The following is a 13,537-nucleotide window of genomic DNA, read 5'->3' on the forward strand; positions in this document are numbered from 1 at the left end:
TTTAAAGTTACAATTTTAGAAAAATGATTGCAAGCATAAATCACAAGAATATCGTTTTACATTAGTGTTACATAGAGAAGTAAATAATAATCCTTCTATCCAAATTGCTAGATTTCTAATTATCTATCTATCTTACTATATATGTAAATACTGCAATTAAGTACCTATCTATCTATCTATCTTACTATATTTAAACAAGGATGAGAGCGTGCCAAGCTACATAACATCAGCAGCTGCCATAATATCTGAAGCTTTAATACTTGAATCTGAAGAGAAATACAGTGAGAGCGTAGAAGCGTATAGATCTGCTATTGGTAAGTAGGACACCTGTCATATTTTATTTTACTAGCGAAGCTACTCAACAACAAACTTTATTTTTTGTCCGTCTGTCACTCTGTAACACTATCGGCTGCTATTTAAGAGGTAGGCTGTTTCTTTTGTTATGAAACTTATTTTCAACATATTTCATACCGTCAGGATGTCGGTTATGTTACAAAAGACATAACTTTTTAGATAAAGATTTTAGGATTTTTTTTGCCTGTCAGAATTTAGCATCCAGTGAAGCATTTACGTTTTTTTCTCTTGTTCTACTATTACAGACTTCTATACTTATAGTCTTTAAAAAAGTAATAACAGGAAAAGATATCTTTCAAAATACCAAACATACCTAAAAAATCTGCTGTTAGGTACCTAACTTATAAAATCTGTAGAAAACTCAGGAAGTTTTTATACACTGTTGTAAGAATGACCCAGACTATGATGACGGACGGACAGGCATGGCTTATTTATAGATTAGCTGCGCTACATAAAAACCTGTAATTTGTACCTATTATGTTTAGGTAAATTGTTAAGCGAGGTCCAGTCCGATCCTGATTTAATCCGGCAAGCAGCTGTTAAGAAGAGGGTAGCACAATATATTTCTAAAGCAGAACAGTTAGGTAAGTAATATTATATTCCAGTATGGCTTCGTAACCGATTATTTTAATATCCGCTGGATTAGAACCGGTTCTTAAAGTTATGTATAGCATCGTATTATAGATAAGATAAAATCATTACTAGTGCTGCTAAACTGTGCCTTGGGGGGAGCTAAAGAATTAGTTTTAATCTTAAAATTTTCACATTAATATCCGCGGAAAGCTGTCTATGATACGATGCCATAAATAATTATTTTAGTTTAGGTGCCTAGCTACTCTACAACTGATTTTGTCCTCTTATTACAGTTCTGTTGGAAAGGAAGTAGTTAAATACATTATAGACAGTTCAACATCCGTCTCTCTTTTTAAAAAAAATTAAATTAAATTAAAGGAATTCCCCTGAATTTAAGTTTAAATTCATTCGTGGAACAACCCCATTGGAGGTAAAAGGTAAATTTTACCTAATTTTAGTTGAACGAGAATTGGATGCCCGCTGTGGACCCCAGACAAGACAACCAACCAGCAGCTCTCAGGGGATACCACACCTTCATCTGTTCAGCCATCTTTCAGAACTTAGGTGAGTTTTGACATAAGCAAGGCGTTTGACTATGCAAGTTGATAATAATTATGCAATTTTTCTCATACTGCATAGAAGAGGATGGAATAAGGTTTAGCCGAAGTGTTGCTAGCGGTTCTAACGGTATGCATACCTTTTTTCTACCATTAACACAAGCCTCGCAATTTGAATTTTAAAAAGATACGCATTTTTTGCTCACCCTTTACCTACCTAAAAAAATTGGGGGGGGGGGGGGATGGGTAGGGATTTTTTTAGCCTAAAACCACCACAGGACTAGTAGGTATATTCTCTGAAGAGTAGAATTCAAATTTTCAAAATTGAAAAAAAAATCTTAGAGAATATTACCTACCCTTTGTATTATAGATAATTTCGTTTTGCATAGAAATTATTTATTTTCAAAGAGAAAAATTCTTTAAACACAAATTTAAAAAAAAAAATGTAATAAAAACAGGGATATTGGGATGGGGCAAGGGCATGTAATTTAGAGTAATTTTAGGGTTCCAGCCAAATAATATAATTTAATCCAAATAATCAGATTTATGCAGAAAAATTGCAATAATTTAGTTATTTCAATCTTTATTGAATTTGGATAATCAGAAATAAGCGTGGTTGAAATCACTTTTTCCTTATCGCTTCAAAAGCGATTAATATTCGGTGGATTAAAATCGGTTCTCAGCCGCCTCTATAAAAATAACGGATCCGGCTCCTACTTAAAATCAAGAAATTTTTTTTTTTCCAAGTGTATTTTTTACTTAGGTTTTAAAAGTTAAATTTTTGAGAAAAATGAACTTGAAACACTTGTTAAATTGTTAAAATAATAAGATTTAAACATAAATAATCTTTTTTTTCCAGATATTATTTAGCTACCTCCGGAGCCGCTATGAAAATAACGCCTCCAGCTCCGGCAAAATACATCGCTGGTTTTTAAAACTAACCGAGAAAAGAAATGTTGTATTGGTTTTAGTGCCCAAATATCCAAAACAACCGAAAGAATCCAATGTCTCATCCCTGTGCTCCGTGATGAAAAAGTTCTTAAAGATTTTTTATTAAATATGCTCCAATTGACAGAGATTTAATATTACAGAAATTGTAAATAAAATATTGAACATATTTGCTATTCAATATTCACCATAAAAACTATAACACAAATAATAATTACTTTTAAAAGGTAAACTTCTATTAGGGATTCGGATTCTTACAAGAATCCGTCCAAAAAAAAATTAGGCATGTTAGAATTGTCCTATTGATCTAAAACTTTGCATGATGATTCCTGTAGTACTTGATTTAGAAAACGTTGCAACTCTATGATCTTTACCAGAATGTCCCTATGCCCATTTAAAACATACCTATTTTAAATTTTTTTGACTACTAATTTTTGTATGTTATAATTATTCGATTTATCTGATTTTTGGTATACTGATTTCTGTTACAACTAGGTACAATGTTATAAGCGAAGAATCTCTATAATCAAGTCCTAAAAACGTATGTATGTTTTTAAACAGTATCATGTATTTTAGCAGTTTTGCATCAAAGGAATAGTTCCACAAAGTGCATTTAAAGATTTAAGGTACTTGGAGTAGTGAACTTTTATATGTCTTAGTAGAATATATTAGGCATTGGATAGATATGATTATATGTAAAAGCAGGGTGTCGGAGCCGTTTAATTTATTTAAAATTAATATATCAATTTTTGTTCATTTTTGAATTTGATAAAATAAAATAAATAATATAAAATATTTTGCTTTTATTTGATTAAAGCTATATAAAAGTAGAAGGATGTGTGTCTATTTGTTAAGTAACAATAGTTTTTCAGTTTATTATATGGAAATAGACCGTTGCCAAATTATAATATTACTTTAAAAAATCATTTTTAGCTAATCTGGAGCCGGAGCCGTTTTGAACGAAAAATACGGCTCTGGATCCGGCTCCGGCTCCACCAAAAATGTTGCTGCTCCCGGCTTCGGCTCCAAAACACGGTGTAAAAGAATTATGAACTTTGATCTGACCGAACTCTTTTTATTTGACAATATCAAAAAAAATTAAAGTGATTTGCCACATAAATTACATGAGAATGGTCTATTTTTTCCTAATATGAATACCAAAACCACCATTATTATAGAATAAATTGCCACATAATTCACAAGAAATATAAAATAATTTAACAGCGGTTCCCCTCAAGGCAAGGTATTTGATAAAACATAAAAATAACGTCCGGTTCTTCATGGGACAGTGTTTTTTAAAACGGACGTTATTTTTTTTTTGTTTTTAAAGTAATAAACCAGACTGTTTTTTTTAAATCTATAGAAAACCTGTCACGTGAAGAACCGGACGTTATTTTTTATGTTTTTTTAAGTATCTTTAGAAAACTTGCCCCAAGGGAAACCCCTGTTCAAATTTTTTTATAACTCTTGTGAATTATGTTGCAATTCATTCTTTAATACTGGTGTCAAACAAAAAAAGTTCGGTCAGGTCAAAGTTAAAAATTCTTTTACACATAATCACATCTATCCAATGCCTAATATATTCTACTAAGACATATAAAAGTTCACTACTCCAAGTACCTTAACTCTTAAAATGCACTTCGTGGAACTATCCCTTTACTTACAATTTTGTTAAGATTTATGCATAAATATTCTGCTTAGGTATTCAGTTCAGACACTCTACAAGTGTTAATGTTCGCTTGCTCTCCCATTTCAGAGCATCGCCTTTATGGACATTGTCATCCTTGTTTCTTTATGATTTTTATTTTTATACTAAATAAAATCTGTCCGTCTGTCTGAAAATTAAGATCTCAGTAACCACTGACCTGATTGGACTCTATTCTTCAGGGAATACACCTAGTTGTCCTTTTTTTTTGGGGGGGGGGGGGGGCACCCCAAACTCAGTAAAAAGATACCTATCCCCCACCCCTTCCCCCCAAAAAAATTTAAAAAATGTTTTTTTTAAACTCAAATTAAAAAAGAGTGGTGGTCAGGGTTGTCGAATTGGGCCCTTTTTTTGATATTGGGCGGCCCAATTGCCCAAAAGGGTTTTAGGCGGGTTTTGGGCGCCCAAAAGTGGTTTTGGGCACCCTTTTTGGGCAAATGTCATAAAAAGCATATAAAAAGGATATAAAATAGCCTAAAACCATACCTAGACTTATTATTAGAAATAAAATAGCCTAAAACCATCTCAGGACCTATAAAGGCTCCACTGGAAAGGAGAACCATATCGGTTCAGCAGTTAGCGAAATCCTTCTCTAGATACAAAAAAGCATACTAATTTATATAGTTAACTAGCGGCTACGGCCCTAGAGGCCTCTAGGGGCACTTGAGGAGGGGAGAGTCAAATTTTATAATCCAATTATTATATTAGATTTAAAAAGAAAAAATAAAAAAAATTTGGGGGGGGGGTGAGAATAATTTTTTTTGGGGGGGGTGGGTTGGTTTCCTCCCCCCGATTTTATTTTTAGTTTAAAAAAATTTAAAAAAAAGTTTTTGGGGGAGTGTAATTTTTTCTAGGGGCGATTTCTCTTAGGAGGGTGGTGGTACCCTCCCCCAAAATAGTTATAAACCTTCCCAGAACCTATGAGAAGCTACCCTGTTAAGGAGAACCCGATCGGTTCAACGGTTAGCGAGATCCTTCGGTACAAACACACAGACACACATCCTGTTACTTTAGTATAAGGATATCACCCAAAAAATAGGCCCGCCCCCCCTCTTTTTAACCCCCTTCCCTTTTTCTCTCCCCCTAAAGGGAGGGTGCCCAAAACTGCCCAAAAGGACCTACTTATATTGGGCGGCCCAAAACCGCCCGCCAAAACTGCCCGCCCAAAAGCGCCCGCCCAAAATGACAACCCTGGTGGTGGTTGACAACCGGACCTAGAGGCCTTTAAACGCGTAGCCGCTAGTATGAGATACAGAATTTCTCTTTATAGATAAACTAAACATAATATCTATCTATATTATATATTTATTAATCTATGATTTAGGCAATACAAAGTACTAGATATAATAGATGGAAAAGTGATACTAGCTCAACATAGAGAAACTAAACATAATAACTATCTATATATTAATCTATTATTTAGGCAATACAAAGTACTAGATATAATGACTGACTTGATGTCCTCTGAGAGGAGTAGGGTAGAAGACTTTGCTGGGCTGATGTTGTTGTTGCACTCCAGGTAGATGCACCTCGTACAGGCTCTTCCTCGACATGGTTTTGTTGTTATCTGAAAGGTCGTCAATCTGTAGTTAACTTCAGAAATGAAAGATCTAAACACAGAAACAACAGATCTGGAGTACCACAAGGGGCAGTCACCTCCCCCATTCTGTTTAATTTCTACCTTCGACATCTTCCTAAACCTCCCAAGAACATCCAAGTTGTACAATATGCTGATGATATTAGCATTTATGCCACAGGTAAGCCTTATACAGGTCTTGCCGAAGCCATAAACAAGTACATCCCTGAGGTTCTTACATTTCTGGAAGAGAGAGAACTACAGGTTTCTCCCACAAAGTCAACGGTCACACTCTTTACACCAGACACCAAAGAATTTAAAGAGTTCCCAGAAATTAAAATGAAGGATACTGTTGTACCCCATGAACCTACCCCAAGGCTACTTGGTGTCACATTTGACACCATGTACACGTTCTCACACCACGTGAAAAACATCACAGACTCTGCTAAGACCAAGATAAATCTGATGAAATCCTTGGCAGGCTCAACATGGGGACAAGATGTTGAAACCCTTGCTCTAACCTACAAATCCATCTGTCGTAGTGTTTTAGAGTATGCAGCTCCAATCTGGAGCCCAATTATATCAGATACCAGTTGGCTTAAACTCCAGACCACCCAAAACCAAGCTCTCAGAGTTGTCACAGGACACCTCGCCATGGCCTCTGAGCAGCACCTGCACAGAGAATCTAAAATCATCCCAATCAAGGACCACTGTAGGATGATCACCTGCCTTTACTTGTTGACCAACCATGTCCAAGACCACCCTGGTTTCAGACTAACAACTAAGCCTCTCCCCCCACATAGTCTGAAACCTACAATCCAGCACTTTAGGAAAGACATTGAAAATCTTCTACCTGTGAATAAGGATGACCTAAAGGCCAAGATAAAGGTTATTCACACCACAGGCGTGCAAAAGGCCCTGGCACAATACCCCCCCAACAAAGTCCTCAATGCAACCCCTCCTGAGGTGAACAAGGAGGAAGCCAACATACCCAGATTCACCAGATCCAGACTATCACAACTGCGATCTGGTTACTGCAGAACACTAAACTCTTATATGAGTAGAATAAATTCAAATATCGACGATTGTTGCCCACTTTGCAACAATTCACCCCACAACACCAATCATCTGTTCAACTGCCCAAATAACCCGACCAACCTCAACATTTTATCCCTGGACCCAACCTAAACAGGCGGCAGACTTTTTATCTATTGACGAGGGCATAACCTGAACAGGAAAATTCGAGACTGACAAGATGTAGCTCTGGAGGCTAATCAATCAATCGATCAATCAACTAGATATAATAGATGGAAAAGTAATACTAGCTCACCATAGAGAAACTAAACATAATATCTATCTATATATTTATTTATCTATGATTTAGGCAATACAAAGTACTAGATATAATAGATGGAAAAGTAATACTAGCTCACCATAGAGAAACTAAACATAATATCTATCTATATATTTATTTATCTATGATTTAGGCAATACAAAGTACTAGATATAATAGATGGAAAAGTAATACTAGCTCACCATAGAGAAACTAAACATAATATCTATCTATATATTTATTAATCTATGATTTAGGCAATACAAAGTACTAGATATAATAGATGGGAAAGTAATACTAGCTCACCATAGAGAAACTAAACATAATATCTATCTATATATTTATTTATCTATGATTAGGCAATACAAAGTACTAGATATAATAGATGGAAAAGTAATATTAGCTCAACATAGAGAAACTAAACATAATATCTATCTATATATTTATTTATCTATGATTTAGGCAATACAAAGTACTAGATATAATAGATGGAAAAGTAATATTAGCTCAACATAGAGAAACTAAACAGAAAGTCATCTTCAAAGTTCTGCATAAATCTTCAGGTAAAAGATGGATTTTATATTCTATTAGATGTATGTAGTTTTACACTAGATGATTCATCAGACACAATAATCTGTATAACTTAAAAGGGAATTTCTAGCAGATAAAGATGTAACTTAATAAGATGTAACTGTTAAAATTTTTGACAAAATACTTCCCTCAAGTAATTTTACATTAACAAAGATGACAACATCTATAAAAGTGAAGCTCTGAAATGGAAAGACAAACGAACATTAGCACTTGTAGAGTGTCAGAACTCAATAAGCAGAATATTGATGAATAAGTCTAAACAAAATTGTAAGTAACTTTGTTGCAAAACATGCTTTTATACATGATAAAATCATATGAATAGGATAATTATAGGTAACATACAAAAATTTGTTGTCCAAAAAGTAAAAAATTAGCACGTTTTAATGGACGTACACACTTTCTGGTAACAATTATAGATTTGTTACACTTCCTAAATCGTACCTTATTGTTATAGAAATCACCATGCAAAGTTTGAAATTGATATAACAATTCTAAACTGTTTAAATTAACGAAAAGAGATAACTGTCCCGGACGGACGGACCGACCATAATTATAAAAAAGCATTGCTTTTAATAAAATACCTATTTGAAATTTTTTCCAAAATATTGTTTCCTGTATTTCAGCTGTATATAAGAAGAGTAAAACATCACTCCTGCCCATTAACATCAAGTTTATGGTGAATCTTCTCAAATATTGGGAGACAGGTTAGTTAGTCGTCTATGCTACTCTATAATTCACATCATCTGTAGGCTGTAACGGTATTTGGGCTCCTATTTAATATAGACGGCTGATTTTTGTGTTTAGATACACCTTTACTTAGGAGCATCTAGTACACAACTCACTTGGTCCATCGGTCTGTCGGTCATGTTACAAATTACATATATGTATGTGATTACAAGTTTTTGTTATCCTTTAAAGAAGTTTTTTTTTTACTAAAGCTTAAGATTTCGGTAACTACAGAACTGGTTGAGTTCTCGGTCCTTTGGGAAGCTTTACATAGGTCCAAAGATGGCTTTAGGCTATTTGTTTTTCGATTAAAACATAAGGTTAGTTTAAGGCAATTTCATGCTTCTTCTTAAGCCTTAGTACACAGCAACCCTAGATGATTGGTTCGCAGCCGCTAGTCTATAATACAAAAGAGAATGATGCCTGTCTTTCTGAAGCTTAAGATCTCGCTAACCGCTGAACCGATTGAGTTTTACTCTTTATGGAATATGCCTACTGTACCTTTGGTGGTTTTAAGTTAGTTATTTTCTTTTTGTAAACTATTATAAACAAGCAGGGTGGGGTAACTCCCACCGTACCCTGTGGCGAAGACTCCGTGAACTCCCCCCCCCCCCCCTCTTATTTTTTTATCGTTTTTTTACAAATTAAGAAAGAACGATTCTACATAGGAGGATGACTTATTAATACCTCTGAATATTTTCCTTTTAAACATTTTTTTTTTATTATTAATGAGGTTTTGAGATATTTTTATAATATTAAGATGTCGTCTTTTAATTCAGGTTTACTTTTATATATTGGCGGCAGCTTTCATTTCTATTTATAAATTTGGCTACCGTATGCTATTCAGCCCCTCGGAATTTCGTCACTTTTTATTTTATTTTATCTTTTCATATTAAACTATTTTTAAAATTATTTATTATGTCTATTTGTATGATTAGTATATTTATTACCTCCCTTCCCACCTCACAGATAGGGACTAAAGCATTGATAGGTCTAGCCAATGAGAATAAAGGTAAACAATCTCTCAGCCAATAGGAGGCCACTTTCTCACTGCCGCAAATTGAACAATTAAGTTTGTTAAAATAACGCTAGGTGTCGCGTTTTTTGGCATTATACATTTATAACTAGAGAATATACTAATAAATATTACATTTTAGACTTAGAATTGCTATAAAACATTATTCTTTATTAAAAAGTATATACTATATAGGGTTCAACTACGTTTTTATTACAAGTATCGACAAGTTCACCAATGCTTCCAAATGGTCTTTGAATGTCACCACATCGAGCATACTTACCTGGCGTGGAGGTTAACCGTGATCAAGAAGGCGGTTCCTCTAGGGTGAGGCTGTGCCATTGCACTCCGGTATGGCTGACCCCTACGATTACCCCAAACGTGGGTAACTCGAACGCACAATTTTTGATAGTGGGGGACTGCGTTCGCGCTATCCCCTAATAAACACCGCAGAAAGTTCGCCCTTAGCAATGTTGACTGAATGTTCACAAACGAGTTAAAGGGTAGTTGCAGCATTAATATAGGAAGCTCAAGCACTTGATTACTACAATTTATCATATCCTTTTCTCCCTTTAATACAACATCAGCTCACTTATACTGTCCGTTAGTTCATCTGTAATTTTTCAGTTCACCAAATATTTTACTACACAGAAAGGTTAGTTTGGTTTATCTTTATTTGCGTTGTTCATCAATATATCATCCATTGTCGTATCCCGTATAATCCTTTTGTTAATACCTAAAAAGCCTTTTTTCATTTTAATATTTTTGTTGCATTTAGATTTTTTTCTTTCTTTAGATAATGCTGTGTTTCTGATGTTAGAATATTATCCAGCCGGAAAATTGTGGCATTTAGTTCAGCCGTTAGTTCAACAACAATTGCAGGTAGAAAACTAGCTATCTAGCTATCAGATTATCTGTCTATCCTATTATCTATTTACTATCTATTTATGGGGGGGGGGGGGGGTAATGCAACCATCACGTAATCAATGCGCAAATGGCACTTAGAATCCGAATTTCAGGATAAAATTTGGTATGATTAATCCTTGGGAAATTTCTAGTACTAGCTGTTTAACAGCTGTGTGTGTGTGTGTGTAGCCATAGTTTCTTAGTGTTTGGACCTAAGTAGTCATGGAGAAGGACGAGACACTTTTGTATAGCCACTGGGGCTATCAAGCTCCACGCCCAAGTACATTATGCCTTGACCCGCTGTCTCAAGGGAGCTACTCTTTATTACCTCACCCTCGCCGAGTATGGCAGGTGTCCCAAATTAAGTCACCGTAATGAATGACGCTCTCCGCAGAGGAGCTTGGGATAAGGGTAGTACTGATATTATGTACTTGACTATTGAGTATCCAAACTTACTCAATAATCCCCTTCTTACACAACCAGGGGAAGTTGTGTGAATATGTTCAACTGAGAATTCGAGTTGCCCCATGGGAACTTGAACTCGAACTCTCATCACCGTAACTCAGTGCGTTACCACTGAGCTACGACGCCCCAGCTAGAACCGACTATAAAAGGCTGGTAGATACTATAAAATGCCAAGAGTATCATTTTTATATCAAGTAATGTAAAACTATCATTCAAAAAGATGATTCCTCCATAATTAATGATGGATTTACCAGGGAGTAAGGGAGGGGACAATGGGCAATTAATTCAATATAAGAGTTATCAAAGAAAGGGGATGAAATCCAGTTTAATCCAATAAATTTGTAGGAAATTATAAAGGGATTGTTAATTGAATAATAGATTTCCATAGCATCATGTAAAGTGAAATCACAACTTGTTTTTGATGAAATATATTGAGGTTTTTTGGTGTGATTTTTATATTAAAAGATTATTGGACCCGGCCAGCTGTTAGCAAGAATATGACTGCCCCTTTTTATTCTGTTTATTTCCCTTGCCCCTTGCCCCCACCTCCCTTCTCCCTGTCTGCTACATTCCAAACTAACGCAACGAGTGTTTATTTCCCTTCCCCCCACTTCCCTTATCCCTTCTCCCCGTCTGCAATATTCAAAACATACATAACGAGTAGCGGCATTCTATGCGCAAGTCCCCAAACTCAGTCAGAAACTGCTAAATTCTTGCACATTCCCTTTAAGCCAGTCCCCAAAGTCTGAGACTCCTAAAAATTGAATATTCGATCCATTGTCCCCTCCCTTACTCCCTGTGGATTTACCCTGAAAATAGCCAAAAACCTTCTGAACGGTGGAGCCGCCAGCCGTTACTTTTCCAACTTTTTATTCAATTTAGGGAAAATAGACCTACCGTCCAAGGATTACTTATTCAAAATTTCATCCTGAAATTCTGATTCTATGTACCATTTGCGCATTGATTACGAGATGGTTGCATTACCCCCCCCCCCCCCCCCCCTCTATATATAAATTAGCCTGTATAATTGTGGCATTCATTACAGCCGTTAGTTCATAAACTTCTGGTAGAAAACTAGCTAGGTATCTAATTATCTGTCGTTTATATCTTATTCTTTATCTACTATCTATCTATATTATCATATAAATTAGGACATTTAGTTAAACAACCATTGCAGAGTCAAAACTAGCTATCTACATTATCTATCCATCCATCCATCTATTATATTGTATCTATTTGTTAAGGAGCCTGATTGTGAACGTATCACTGTAGATCTATGTCATACAGAACCAAGCAATATTCTTTTCTAAACCTTTTTCTCCAACCATCCACCTGTCTATCTATCTATTTATCCATCCATCTATCTTTAAATGGATCTATTTAATAATCCATATATTTATCTATACATATTTCTATCTATTTATTTACCTGTCAATCCATCCATCCATCTATCTATCTATTAAGGAGCCTGGTTGTGAACGTATCAGTGTAGATCTAAGTCAAGCAGAAGCAAGTAATATTCCTCCTATTCTGAAACCATCAAAGTCCTTCATTATGACCAGAGAAAAGGTAAGAAATTTTATTTCCTGTAGGTATTCATTCGAAACCGATTAATATCTGGTGGATAGGAACTGGTTCTCATCCATAGACGTCCAATACCCCCCCCCAAAATAAAAAATCTCTAATAAAAAAAAATTTTGCATTTTTAATACTATATATTTAATAAAATTTAAATTACCTCCCCCAAAAAATTTTACCCCGGGGGTAAATTTTGGGGGGGGTAAACTAAATTTACCCCTGCCAACAGATTTCAGGGGGGGTAATTACCCCCCCCCCCCTTAAGCAAATTTTACCCCCGGGGTAAAAATTTTGGGGGGGGTAAAAAAAATTTGCGGCGCGCTTCGCGCGCCATTTTACCCCCCCCCAAAAAAAACGAATTACCCCCCCCTTAAAAAAATTTTACCCCCCCCCCCCAAAAAAAAAAAAAAGCTTGGACGCCCCTGTTCTCATCCATACGATAAATAATTATGTTTAGCATTGTATTATATCCAGTTTTCTACGAATATAAAAATGTACAATCATAAGATTAAAACTATTTTTTTAAATCTTATAATTGTAAATTTGTACATTTGAAAGCTTTTTATAATACACTGCGAGAAATAACTATTAAGCATTGAAGGATTGAAAACTACCTGTGCTCTAATTGGTTGAATGATGTACGACACTTAAGCTTCTCCAATCAGAGCGCAGATAGTTTTCAATCCACCAATCACAGATGTCAAAATTAATTAACTTAAATTGTATTTCCCCTTTTAGATAGATTTGAATATTAAAACTTAAAAGTAATGCACTTCGCTTCTTACAATCAGGGATCTCATGGGATAAGACAATGGCCAATAAATAGATGTACATCCCTAATGATTAGTGATGGGAATCCGGATCCGGAATCCGAATCCGGAATCCGCCCAATTTTCGGCCAATTTTGGAATCCGAATCCGGATCCGGAATCCGTTTTTTATAGCGGATTCCGGATTCTAAATTGGTAGGCTAAATTTAATTTAAATAGGTTAGAAAATACCAAGCACATTTTTAGGACATACGTAGCACTTAAATTTTTTTCTACATAACACATTTTAATAATTACTAATGTGATGTAAATGTTTTAGTTATGCTAAAAGTCAACACTTTAAACAAATCAAGGCTTCAACCAAGTAACATAGTGATAAATTAACGAAAAAAGCTATCCCTCTGTGACGGACGGCCTTTTAAAATACTGCTAGAATCCGGA

At 35.2% G+C, this 13,537-nt stretch overlaps 1 protein-coding gene and 1 non-coding gene across 7 annotated transcripts in view; both read left to right on the forward strand.

Moving 5' to 3' along the window:
* LOC145318684 (ribosomal protein S6 kinase-like 1) overlaps positions 1-13,537 on the forward strand; it is a 91,403-nt gene that overhangs the window by 2,462 nt on the left and 75,404 nt on the right. For all 6 annotated transcript variants that reach the window (XM_080160124.1, XM_080160126.1, XM_080160125.1 and 3 more), the window contains exons 3-9: positions 200-314; positions 840-938; positions 1,386-1,491; positions 7,509-7,609; positions 8,261-8,341; positions 10,175-10,260; positions 12,214-12,318. In XM_080160124.1, coding sequence (XP_080016250.1) covers positions 200-314; positions 840-938; positions 1,386-1,491; positions 7,509-7,609; positions 8,261-8,341; positions 10,175-10,260; positions 12,214-12,318 — 693 coding nt within the window. The remainder of the gene's footprint in view (positions 1-199; positions 315-839; positions 939-1,385; positions 1,492-7,508; positions 7,610-8,260; positions 8,342-10,174; positions 10,261-12,213; positions 12,319-13,537) is intronic.
* LOC145320447 (U1 spliceosomal RNA) lies at positions 9,654-9,818 on the forward strand. Its single transcript, XR_013880231.1, has one exon. It is a non-coding gene; the product is annotated as a U1 spliceosomal RNA (small nuclear RNA).

The sequence above is a fragment of the Acartia tonsa genome, chromosome 5 (genome assembly GCF_053477335.1).
Source record: "Acartia tonsa isolate MP-2025a chromosome 5, ASM5347733v1, whole genome shotgun sequence".
NCBI lineage: Eukaryota > Metazoa > Arthropoda > Copepoda > Calanoida > Acartiidae > Acartia > Acartia tonsa.